The following is a 13298-nucleotide window of genomic DNA, read 5'->3' as shown; positions in this document are numbered from 1 at the left end:
TAAACGTATTCCGTGTAAGTTGAATAACTCATAAAATGATCGTGTTCAATGTTGAGAGCTACAAATTCTTAAAAAAAAAAAAAAAAATCAACCGGAAACAATTTAATCCTGATCCCAAAATGGGATGTGTTACACCAGGGTTTGGCCAACTACAGCCATAAGTGTTTTCTGTATCTTTTCTCTTACGTTTACCATTTATTTTATTTTATTTTATTCTATTTAAAGAGGCTGGTCTCGCTATGTTGCCCAGGCTAGCCTGGAACTCCAGGGCCCAAGCGGTCCTCCTGCCTCAGCCTACTGAGTTGTTGGGCCTATAGGCGTGTACCACCATGCCTGGCTTTAATTTTAAAATAGTGATAGCTTTATGTATCAGCTGACATTGCTGTATAACAAATTATCCTAACACTCAGTGGCTTAAATCAACAACCATTTATTCTTATGAGTCATTTTTTATGAGTATGATTTCTCATGAGTCAGAGGGTCAGCTGGGGATCGGTAGATAAATCGAGACTCAACTGAGAGTGACTTTGTATTTCTCATCCCCCTCCTGTTATCAGCCTGGGCAAATCCTTCTCATGGTGGTGGCAAGAGTTTAAGAGAGCAAGTTGAAACACAACAAGGCCTCTTGAAGATTAGCTTGCATACCATGATTTCCAACTCATTCTATTGGCCAAAGAAAATCATAATGACTGAACGCAAAGAGTGGGGAAGTGTATCCCACTCTCAGTGGGAAGTTATATGGTGAAAGGTCTGAAAATTTGGCATTAATAATGCAGTCTATCAGAGAGTGGTTTAGTATCAGGATGTAGCCAACAGCCAGCATTAGGAGATAGGTTACCACTCAAGTATTTTAACTCATGCTGTTATTATGCGAATCAAAGATCTGTACAGCATGGAATCATTCTTCAAAATCATTCTATGTGGGTACCAGGAGTATGAGTGCCCTAAATCTCTTAATAATTATTATTATACCTTCTTTGTGCCTAATGCCACATTAAGTTACAGGGCTTGAGGAGGTTCAAGTCTAACAACAAAAACAGATCATGGACAAATACTTAGAAGATGGTGTGATATTTCCAATAGTAAAAATATTTAAAGGAGGCTATAAAGGTAGCAACAGAAGAGAGGAGTAATCAACTCTGCTTTGCAAAAAGACATAAAAAGCTTTATTGAGTAGGAGATATTCTTATTAAATCCTGAAGGGTACACAAGTCAGTGTTCCCTGCAGAAGAAGGTTCCGTAGAGAAGTACTGTTTGTAGGAAATATTATGGCAGTCTGTTAACTCTTTAAAATTAAGAACTATAATTAAAATCTCTTGTTTGTGCCCAGATAATTAAGTCTCTAAGAGGCAGTGAGTAACTTTATATTTAACTCCTTCATACATCAGTCATTGCAATTCTCAAACGGTGGCATACATCAGAATCACCTGGAGGACTTGTTGAAACACAGATTGCTGGACCCTACCCCAGAGTTTCTTATTCAGTAGGTGTGGAACCAGACCAGAGAATTTGCATTTCTATAATAACAAATTCCCAGATGATGCTGATGGTGCTGATCCAGGGATAACACTTTGAAAACTATTGATTTATTGAATCATTTTTATGTATCTGGCACTCTGCAATGTGGTGAGTATATAAAAATGAAAAAAAAAAAATATCCCTGCCCTACAATTGCTCATAGTAGGGTGGTGGAGACAGACAAGTAAATGTATAATGATAGTAGAATGGAATGGATGCTGCAATAAATGGAAATACAGGTTGCTATGAGAATACACCAAAGGGGCATCTAAGTCAGACTGAGGCCAGAGGCTGTAGGTATTAATATCTATAAAACCCAGAGAAAACCCTTACTTCTGAGCTGACTTTTTAAAAGATTATCATAAAAAAAAGTAATGACAAATAGAAAAACGACGTTGAGTCATGCTTTGAATGAGACTGGTAAATGGATTAGTCTTTAATGTTGCCCTTAAGAAGTTTCTGATCAAAATGTTTTAGACAAGCTGTTGCTCATATAGATAGGACAACATGTCTGAATTATTTTACAAATAAAAGATATCCTTTCCTTTGCCTAATTTGTTTTACTTCAGCTATTTTTTAAGAAACCAGAGAAAGCTATAAGTTTATCATGTGTGATTGTATTTTTTCACAAAATCTGCTATAAATTTTATGTATGACAGAATATAGACAAAACTAGACAAGAGCAGGAATAATCAGAGCTAGTGAAACAGGGTTGGTTAGGCAGCTTGACCAACTGGGTGGGAATCCAGGTGCTGAGCCCACAGAATAGGATCAGCTCTGCATAGCAGTTGTAGGCTAGTGTGAGACTATGGGACACAGTGACAGCTTTGCTCAAGAACAGCACTAATGCAATGGATATTAGGCCATGCACTCTGGCAGGGCTATAGATAGCTCTCACTTGGACATGGTAAGCGAGGTGATGAGGTTGGGCAGGAATTTATTAGAGGTACACTTGAAGCAGACAGCTGATTGGTCAGTTGTTCAAGTTATATGCTCAGAAAATGGAAGAGAGAACATGTCAAGTAGCTGGGCTAGTTTAGAGAAACAGAACTATGCTCCTGAGGTTGTTTGTCTTGGTAGTAAAGACATCGTGCCCTTTTAATGAAGCACTCCTGGACTATGCGTCATCTCAACACCCTTACAGGAATAATGGTCTGTGGGGCTTCTGGCTATCTGTCCATTTACATTTTTTAATCAAAGACATATACCTAAAGCTATGTAGAACATTTCATTTTAAATAGTTACACTACCTGTGGTAAAGGAAGCTGAAGGCAAGAAGAAATTATAAATAGAATGCTCAAATTTTAAAATCATGTAGTGCAAATTTCATGGAAGCTGAACTGTTAATAGAAATTATTTGTAGGGCTTTTTGTTGATCCTTTTATAATATAAATTAATTAACAATGAAATCTTGTAACCTTTTTCTTAGCATACATCTGTGGATGGGTATACTGAGCCACACATCCAGCCTACCAAGTCAAGTAGCAGACAGAACATCCCCCGGTGTAGAAACTCCATTACGTCAGCAACAGATGAACAGCCTCATATTGGAAATTACCGTTTACAAAAAACAATAGGGAAGGGAAATTTTGCCAAAGTGAAATTGGCAAGACATGTTCTAACTGGTAGAGAGGTAAGTTTACCTGATGCCTTTTAACATTTGCCTATACCTCTCCGGAGTCTTGTTAAAAAGCTTGCCTTAGCTGATGTTGAGGAATAAATGACAGTAGCAATGTGGTAAACACTGGGGTATCTGTGAATGGAAGACTGTTAGGTAGAGCTGTAATGTGACATAAAAGTTGATCTTTTAACATTTAGAAAAGAATCAACCCTATATGTCAGCATCTCTTATAAATCAGACATGCTGCAAGTGAGCTTTCCTCAGGCTTCTGACTTTCATTAGGTGGTTTCTGTGAACATTTCTAATTACCATAGCTAACCAACAAGAGTAGGATAAGTTCTTATTGATTACTGCTTAAGATAAGTCAGGTATAAATATGTAGTAAGTCACCCACTACTTTTACTTGTTTAGAGACCACATTGAGTATTATTATACAGATGGTTTTCTCAGGTAGCAAGAGAGTTGAATTTCTAAAATCCCAGGCATGTGTTTTAAAGTATGTATATTTACATAATAAAAGATTATATATTTGCACATATATGCATTTTGTGTGTGTGCATATATATATATCTATATGTTGGGTTAAAGACTTTATTTAAATAAACAGCCAACATTTTGTATTATATTGTATAGTGTTTATTGTATTATTATACAATATATCTGATTAGAACATTGTAAAAAAATCTCAACCATGAAATGTTTTTAATAAGTTTTCACTTTGCTCTATACATACTATAATTGTCATTTCCCATTGAATTGAACTCTTCCTGTTCATTCTGACTCTAGGAGCTATTCTAAGTCTACACTTGGAAGAGTCTTAGGTATTCAAATCCATTTTGTCAGTTTGCTATAAGTAAGCTTGGGTATCCAGTCTCTGTACTCATGTAAGTTTTTATTCATTAAAATATGCATTTTCAGTACAGTGTAATGTTTCTTTTTTTTTTTTTTAGGTTGCTGTGAAAATAATAGACAAAACTCAGCTAAATCCTACCAGTCTTCAAAAGGTATTTAATTTAATAATCAAATAATTAGAATGTGAGTTTTTAATTAATACACTGTCTTAAATTTAGAGTTAGTCATCCTAAATTTCCTACCATATACAATACTACATTTTACCAATATATGAAGAAATGATATAAAACATAATGTTTATGACTTATTAAGTTGTTTGAAAACTACTGTTTAAATGTATGCGCTGTGAAAAGAATTTATCTCTTTTAATTCAGTAGAATAAAACTTTGTATCAAATATTTTGAAATATTTGGGATTTGAAGTATTTAAGTATTCAGAATTGACCTCTGAAAACTAGACTTTGTTAAAATGAGTAATCCATTTACCACTAGCGTCTAATGTGTTATCTCCTTATATAAAATGTTGTCAGATGGTGACCTAAGCCATTTAAACTATTGTAAATTTTCAGATAAAGCCCTAAGACCTCTCTGGTAAGCTTCTTGATTAAAAATCTAGTTATAAGTTAATATTGTCCATAGGTGAGATTCCTTTTATTGCTCACTTGTTCTTCTTCTTCCACAAGAACTAGTCTTTCGGCTAACTCACAGTAAAAGATAGGAACGTTTCTTCAAAGGATGAAAATATGAAGTAGCATAGGGAGAAAAGAAAGCAGTTAGGATGGGGATTGCCTTGGTAAAACCAAAACTGTTTCATGTTACTTCACTAATTACTTAAATGGGAAAACTTTCTCAGATACACATTTTAGTACTTTTAAAATGAAGCAAATATTTTAAAATATTTTTTAAATTTTAAAATTTACAAATGAAGCCATATGTGCTAAGTTTGTTTATAGTAAGATAGTATGCATTGTGACTTTCATTAGAATATGAGATCATTGTCGCATCTGTAAATGCAACACAAATGACTTTGAATTCCTAAAACAGAGAATCTTATAAGAAATTTTTAGTATGATGTGTTTAACTATACTTGCTGTGATTTTAGCAGATTAGAAATTTGAGTTTGTGATATCAAAACTTTCTTCCCACTAGGCTCATTGCCAGATATCTCAGTTTATTTTTATATATTTCTTCTTAGAGATCTTTCTTTGTACTCACCTGAGACTCCTTTTAAATTTGACAACCAATGTAACTTTTCATAGCACTGGTATTTCTGCTCAGTGAGAATGTGAAAGCTCTGCCGGATTCTAATTTTTCTGTGAATGTGAGATAATATATTATGAGTCCCTTCTGGAAGACATTCTTTTCTTCTAGCACCATTTTTTCTGTTAACTGTGATTCATTCATGTGAGTAACAAAAAGGCATCCTCCCAAAGAGTTACCCAAAGGTGCTGGTTTTACTGGGCTGGAGCCACAGTGGGACAGATTTTTGCTCACCTCTGTACTGAGAAGCCTTTTAAAATGCACAAACTGCCTAATTGTACCCAGTGGCCTTTGTCCATGGCCCACCTAGCTTTTCCACTTTTCTTGGATTTAGCCATGGATTGATTACTCTGGTAAACTGAGTGACTTTAAAGGGCATTTAGACCTACTCGGGCTTGTTGTGCTAGCTGGGATACACAGTAATGTGATCCCTACTCTGCTTTTCCCAAGGGGGCCCAAAGAAGGTTGTATAACCAAAGTTGTGCTTAGTGAAAGATGTGAACATGAAGCTGAATGTTGCTTTATTTATCTGAATAACAAAAAAGTATCCTTGATGATAAATTCCTGTTACAAAATCTGCTAATTTTGCTGATGGTGTTGTTTTTCCAAATAGGCATATAAAAACAATACAATTTATTTAATCTGTGAAAATAAAAGTAAAGATTAAGATTCACTAATGTAGCCAGTACACTGTGTGTTTGTTGTTTTTAAAATAATTTACATTTTGTTCATGGATAATCTCACCTCCAGAAGTGTTTGGTTAAATCCTGTTCTGATTTGATCTGAATTTAATTTGATCCCCTTTTATCCTTTTCTGTGTATCCTTTTCTATTTATAGGAAATGTTGCCTTCCTTTGCCAACATCAGTGATAGATAAAAGAATCTAAATTGGATATGCCAACTGTTTAAAACTTCTAAAATACAAAGTTCTTTTTTTTTTTTTTTTTTTTTTTTGAGACAGAGTCTCACTCTGTTGCCCAGGCTAGAGTGAGTGCCGTGGCGTTAGCCTAGCTCACAGCAACCTCAAACTCCTGAGCTCAAGCGATCCTCCTGTCTCAGCCTCCCGAGTAGCTGGGACTACAGGCATGCACCACCATGCCCGGCTAATTTTTTCTATATATATTTTTTAGCTGTCCATATAATTTCTTTCTATTTTTAGTAGAGATGGGGTCTCGCTCTTGCTCAGGCTGGTCTCGAACTCCTGAGCTCAAACGATCCGCCCACCTCGGCCTCCCAGAGTGCTAGGATTACAGGCGTGAGCCACCGCGCCCGGCCAAAAACACAAAGTTCTTACAAACAGTTTGGTCTTTGGGATTGTTAAGCATCTTTGGCTTCAACATTATTCATATAATATGCTGATATTATTTGTGTCACATATTTTGAATTAGTGGAATCCAATTTAATTTTTCATAGTTTAAAAAGTATTTAAGGTAGATACTGTATTTACTTCTTCCTCTTCAAAGTATGAGTCCCACGCTTTGGAGTGTTTTTTGGAGGATTGTCCATGAACCATACTAATGATCCCTGGGGAGCAACCTAGTAATGTTGAAGGAAAAGGAAAAATAGTGAAGCAATATTGTTCATAGTTCATAAATTTGAAACATAAGATTATCATTTTCTCAGAAATTCCACTGGTTTTAAAACTTGGACACATTAGTTTATGCACAAATGACAAAGTTGTATTAGTTTGTCTCAGCTCATAATCACCAGGATGCAGTTTGTATCTGCTAATGTTTTTGTATCTTCTGTGTATTATTTATTAATTTGCATTTTCTATTGTTTTTCTGTGATGTATTATATTTGGAATTCACAAAAATGGCTTAGTGATTCAGAAGTGATTTCCTGAGTAGTAAAACCTGTAATGAAATTAAAAACAAGATTTACTACAACTCAGAATTATGTTGTTCAATAATAGAGGACTGCTGTTTTAAAGTTATATAGAATGTGAATCCCTGTGCTAAGACAGTGATTTTGGACAAGCAGGAAAAGTGTGAAAAACTTAAATAATTGACCTCTGAGAATTAGACCTTACTAATATGAGTAATCCATTTTCCATTAATGTCTGGTGTGTAATCTGTTATATAAAATGCTGTCAAATTGTGGCCTAAACCATTTAAACTTTTGTGAATTTTTGGATAAAGCCCAGAGATGTCTCTGGTAAGCTAATTAAGTTTTCCAGAACATCTGCAAAATTATCTTTGTCATGTGGAAGAATTTGGTCACAAAGGTAGAGAGGAGAACAGAACCATGGCAGCAATATTCAGAATTCACTGTCTTAATAAATTATCAAGAAAGCAAACTTGTAAAATCAACCACAAAATTATTGACAAATATTTTGATCAAGGAGAGAGCAGAAGCAGGTCTTTGGCAATATTCCTTAACAAATGTCTCCGTTGGACAGATGCTGAAATATCAGTTACTCTCACATATGTGTGCTTTATAGCATGTTTCACTTTATAAAATACCTGAACAAAACTACTTTTGTGCTGAATACTTCTCCCATACAGTTCTTGTCATGTTTGTGAATCATTTGGAGAAGAAAACTTGACCAGTTCTTATGTGGGTCAATGAAAATCTAAGTGATAAGAAGACTGGTATTTTGTGCATTGGGTTTGTAGACTGCAAAGGTTTTCTTTTAATCAGTCATGATGAAAACGCTATTAGGGGTTTTTTGAGGAGTGAGGGTGGGGGTATTCTGCAAGGAATGATACTGCTATGTGAATAAATAAGATTATAGCTAATGCCCAGTCACTCATTCCTTCATCCTTCATGAAATTAGTGGTCAGCAGCATGCCTCGCATCTTGATTTGGTTTTGAATGAAATACTGAAAGCAGAGTTTGTTATAAAATCATAGCTATTGAGAGGTGTATCTCTTTAGCGTGCAGGTGAACAGTTGGGAAGTATACATTTCACACTGAAATATGATGGATTTTGAGGGAAAAGGTGTTCAAACAAGTTTTTTTTTTTGTTTTTTTTTTTCGTTGTTGAGACAGAGTCTCACTTTGTTGCCCAGGCTAGAGTGAGTGCCGTGGCATCAGCTTAGCTCACAGCAACCTCAGACTCCTCGGCATAAGCGATCCTACTGCCTCAGCCTCCCGAGTAGCTGGGACTACAGGCATGCGCCACTATGCCCGGCTAATTTTTTCTATATAGATTTTTAGTTGTCCGTATAATGTCTTTCTATTTTTAGTAGAGACGGGGTCTCGCTCTTGCTCAGGCTGGTCTCGAACTCCTGACCTCGAGCGATCCACCCGCCTCGGCCTCCCAGAGTGCTAGGATTACAGGCGTGAGCCACCGCGCCCGGCCCAAACAAGTTTTTTTAAGGTGATACCGATAATATGAATATTTAGCTAAAATACCAACAGTTAAAATGTTGAGTATGAGACAACCAGATTTTCTGAGAAGACCAAACCATGCAGTTCCCTACACACGGGTTATGGGAGAAAGGGCTCAATAACATATTATTAGGCATGTTTAACATACAAATGTTGCATCCAAGTATGAAAAAATACCTTCCAGAGCAAGCATATCCAAAGAGTATATTAAGAATCTGTTTTCTAATATCCCTGAAGTTGAAACTTCCAGTTTTTCAATTTTTGAGTGCGATAAGCTCAGCAACCTAGAATTTGTCTGAGAGTTGTACATAATCTTCAGGGAGAGATGTCTTTGTAAGGGTGGATCCAGTACTCAATCTGAGGAATAATCTTCGGAATTATCTAAAACATCACCTAATGCTTATTCCTTTCCCCAATCAATCTCTGATTGTGACTTGGGATTTTTTTTTAATTTAGTAGAAATAAAAAGTTTACAAAAAGAAAAGTAACAATTAGCAGTGCAAAGTGTCTGATAGCTCAAGCTAAATATCATTGAGTTAGACACGTGCTCATTAATTCTTTTTTTTTTTTTGAGACAGAGTCTCACTCTGTTGCCCAGGCTAGAGTGAGTGCCGTGGCGTCAGCCTAGCTCACAGCAACCTCAAACTCCTGAGCTCAAGGGATCCTCCTGTCTCAGCCTCCCAAGTAGCTGGGACTACAGGCATGCACCACCATGCCCGGCTAATTTTTTCTATATATATTTTTAGCTGTCCATATAATTTCTTTCTATTTTTTAGTAGAGATGGGGTCTCGCTCTTGCTCAGGCTGGTCTCGAACTCCTGAGCTCAAACGATCCGCCCACCTCGGCCTCCCAGAGTGCTAGGATTACAGGCGTGAGCCACCGCGCCCGGCCTCATTAATTCTTAATCCAACAAATATTTATTGAAAAGATTATATTTTTATTTTCTCCTCTTTTTTTGGCTCCTCCTTTTCCATTTATCTGAAATAGTGTCATTGTCCTTTTGCTGACCACTAAATGTTGGAGTTTTGCAAGGCTTGGTTCTAAGACTTTTCTTCTCTTTCTGTATTCTTTTTCTAGACTGTCTCAAAGGTAACCGTGGTTTAAGTTATCATCAGTAGGCAAACTCACAAATGTGTCTCTTCAACTCAGACCTCCCCTAAATTTGCTTGTAATCTTCTCTCAAAGATACCCCAAACTCATGTCCAAAACTGAATTTATGATCCCTGCCCCATCTCCTCTGTGCCTTGCCCACTTGGTTCTTTTCCAGTCTTTTCTCAGTGAATGACACTATCCCCAAGTTGTGCAAGCCAGAAACCTCAGAATCATCCTTGACTCCACCCTCTTCCTTATGCTCATGGTGTAATCCATCCTTGAGTCTTGCTGATTTTATTTCTTGCCAACTTTTAGGTGGCATTCCATTGTTGGGATTCAAAAAATCAAATTCATCAACATGGTATAAAAGGCCCTGCCTTCCTCTTCCACCTCATGGACCACCAACTCCCCATTGCTTCTCCCTGCTCTCCTCGTCCCCCACTCCTCCAGCTTCAGTGACTTTCTTTCGTCTGCTCCTTCCTATTCATATTCTTTATTCCAGCCACCAGGCCTTTGCAGCTTTCTCCATGCCCCAGAGCAAGTCTTATCTCTCCCTCTTCCCTTAGTCCATACTCATCCCTCCCATTTCAGCACTTCTTCAGGGAAACCTTCCTATTCTCCACACCAGTGTTAAATCCCCTGCTTAAAATCAAAAACTCCTAACCAAAGATTGTTTATAAATAATCACTTTAGTTTTTATTTATTTTGGTTTGGGCAGTAGTTTTGTTTTTTGGTGTTTTCTAGTTTTGATTTGTTTTGTTTTATTTTGATGTCTGCATTCTGCTTCCAACTCTTAAAACCTCTGTTCTAATTGCTTGGCTTTTATTAGCTGCAAAGCATACATCCATTTCTACATTTTCAAGAAACTGCTTAAGATTTACCAAAATAAATATGGAAGAATTTTCTCTTGAGGGAAATGGAGGAGGCAAAGACTCTTTGAATCACCTATGAATTTTAGATTAACCATCTGGCTTCTTTAAAAGTCACAGTCTTATTTAGTTATTTTAAGAGTCATACTCCCATGTTTTTCCTAAGTTGGGCAGTTTGTTGATATAGTAAACTAGTCTATTTTTAATTTTTGGATGGGGATTTCAAAATGTCTTTCCCATTTAAAAAAAATTACTTTCTCATGATATTTATTTATTGTACTAAAATTTTTCATTTCTAATCTTTTTTAAAAAAGAAAATAAAACATTACAGATATAGTTGAAGCCCCATGTGTTATTTCTTGGTTCCAGTCCCATCTTTTTCTACCTAGAAATAGCTACTATTCTGAATTTGGTCTGTCTTATTTCTATTCACAGTTTTTAAAAATCTTGTTTATGCATTATTTGTACATAAAATACAATATATTTATTTTTATACTTTTTATTCTTCTGCAACTTTTTTTGTTTAACATTGTCCTATAGTTTTATTAATATAGGGTATATAGTCTAGTTTGTTTATTTTCACTACTTTTATTGTATCTCATTGTATGACTATGCATGGTTTATTTTTTTTTCCCTTAATATAATACAGTTTATTCATTTTCCTGTTGGTGGATTTCATTGTTCTGTGTTTGTATTTCATTTTGTTTTTCTAGTCAACTTTAGTTCTTCTTCTCTAAGTGGAATTGCTGGGTTGAAAGGCATGCAAATCCTCATTTTTACTAGATAATGTCAAATTGCTCTTCAAGGTGGTTGAACCAATTTCTACTTCTGTCAGCACTCTATGAGATTTACTGTTGCTCCACATTCTTGCCAACACTTTATATTATCATATTTTTAAAAATTTTTGCCAACATTGTGGATGTAAAATTATATCTAGTTTTAATTTGAATTTCTGTGATTTCAAATGAGGTTGGCCATTTTTTCCAGTTTAATCTATTTTAAGTTTAATATTTTCTTTTTGAAATTATTTAATTTCATATGTCAAACAATTACATTTACCAAGCACCAACTTGTACCCAAAATTTCTTAGGAGAGACTCAAGTAGTATAAAATTGGTACCATTTAATAAGAAATAATATTTTAATCTTTCTGTGAGACAAAACTTTGGGAAGCTGGCACAGCCTATAATTTAAAGAGTACTTACTTCCAGTACTTTGCAATGAATAATTGACTATAAGTTACCAAGTTTAGGAGGAAATACTGAATAATCATTTTACTTCTTTAGTTATAAACCATCTAATTTATATTCATTTAATTATATTTAGATCTCTCTGTGCTATTATTTCATGGGAAGAGCTTAAGAAGTTAGCTTAAATTGTTATAGTGCTATTAGCAATAATTTTATAAAATATTTGACATCCCAGAAAGATGGCTGAAGGCTAAAAAAAAAAAAAAAAAAAGTGACATGACGATCCTAGAAGTTAAAAAGCAGAAAGTTTAATCTATAGGATTCTGTCAACACAGGCAAATTATATATATGTAATCCCTCAATGAATGGCACCTCTGAGAGTCTAGACCAGGACCTAGCAGTCCCTTGGAACTCAGTGTCACCTGGAGGGTAAAGCAGCACCTACACTTTACATTAATAAGCTAGTAAACTGTTGTCAAAGATACAGGTAGAATTTTTACAAAGATTGCAGTGAAGGCAAAGAAGGGCTCCTGTCTCTCCTAAAACCCAAATCAGAGGAAAATACTTGAAAGGCGGAGAAGCTGTGCTGAAAGGCACAAGATCTGCCTGTCACCCTTCTTCTACTATCCCGGTTTACTGTGACTCTGAAGACAGCCTAGAAGAACTCTCGCAGGAGGAGCAAACCTGATCACTGCCTTCCTCAAGTTTCCAATGACCACAGCATTGTCCTCCATCTGCCTCAAGAGCCAGCAAGCAATGAAGAAGTCCTATGACACTGATGAGGCCAAGGGCAGCACAGTGAGCGGTCTGCTGGGGAGAAGGTGATGTGCATTTGACTGGCCCCTGACTGTGACTTTGGGTATAACTAGAATGAAGATCATCTAAGCCAAGTCCAGTTGGGTAGTTCTAAATATAACATATTTTCTTACCACCAAAAATAAAAAAAGTAATAGGCAGAAGAAAGAAATAGGAAAGAACAAAGAGTAGTTGAGAGGAGAAAAGGAAAATGCCCACAATTGAGGCAAATACTGATTGACAGTAATGGAGTTTGGCTAATCCTGGCCTATGTCCTAGCCAGGAAGGACTGAATTGAAAAGTAAATATCTCTCCAAAAATTGAAGATTGTTTATTACCTTCAGTTATCTGGAATAAAGCCAGGAGCCAAGAAGCAAACATGAAGGCCTCTGGACAGCTAGAATACCCTAAATAGTAAAGTCTCTGCCTTTTAGTCATAGAAGACCCATCTGAAGCCCTCACGCAGCACGCACTTGTCTAATTTAACACACAATTTTAACAAACTCTGACCTTAATTTCCAGCCCACAGCAAACCTGAAGCAGTAAGTTTGAAGAGGATTAGTGAATTCAGAGCTCTCCTGCTAAAATTTATAAGTGCTAGAAACATTACAACATCACGGTTTGGAAATGAGAAAGAAAAAAATACAACTAAAAACTAGAATCAGAAACTCAATTGGTAGTATGGGACTAATGCACTTGCAAACACCTCTACTTTGCATACTTGTACCTAGATCATATGATACAATAATTGACTTTTTAAATAATA

The 13298-nt window shown here is 35.9% G+C and overlaps 1 protein-coding gene across 4 annotated transcripts in view; it reads left to right on the top strand.

Annotated features, from left to right (window-relative positions):
- MARK1 (microtubule affinity regulating kinase 1) overlaps positions 1–13298 on the top strand; it is a 104746-nt gene that overhangs the window by 39817 nt on the left and 51631 nt on the right. For all 4 annotated transcript variants that reach the window (XM_069459649.1, XM_069459648.1, XM_069459647.1 and 1 more), the window contains exons 2-3: positions 2948–3151; positions 4090–4143. In XM_069459649.1, the coding sequence (XP_069315750.1) occupies positions 2948–3151; positions 4090–4143 (258 nt within the window). The remainder of the gene's footprint in view (positions 1–2947; positions 3152–4089; positions 4144–13298) is intronic.

Source organism: Eulemur rufifrons, chromosome 27 (genome assembly GCF_041146395.1).
Source record: "Eulemur rufifrons isolate Redbay chromosome 27, OSU_ERuf_1, whole genome shotgun sequence".
In the NCBI taxonomy this organism is placed as follows: domain Eukaryota; kingdom Metazoa; phylum Chordata; class Mammalia; order Primates; family Lemuridae; genus Eulemur; species Eulemur rufifrons.
Note: the sequence above shows the minus strand (reverse complement) of the source record. Positions and strands in the feature narration are given on the sequence as shown.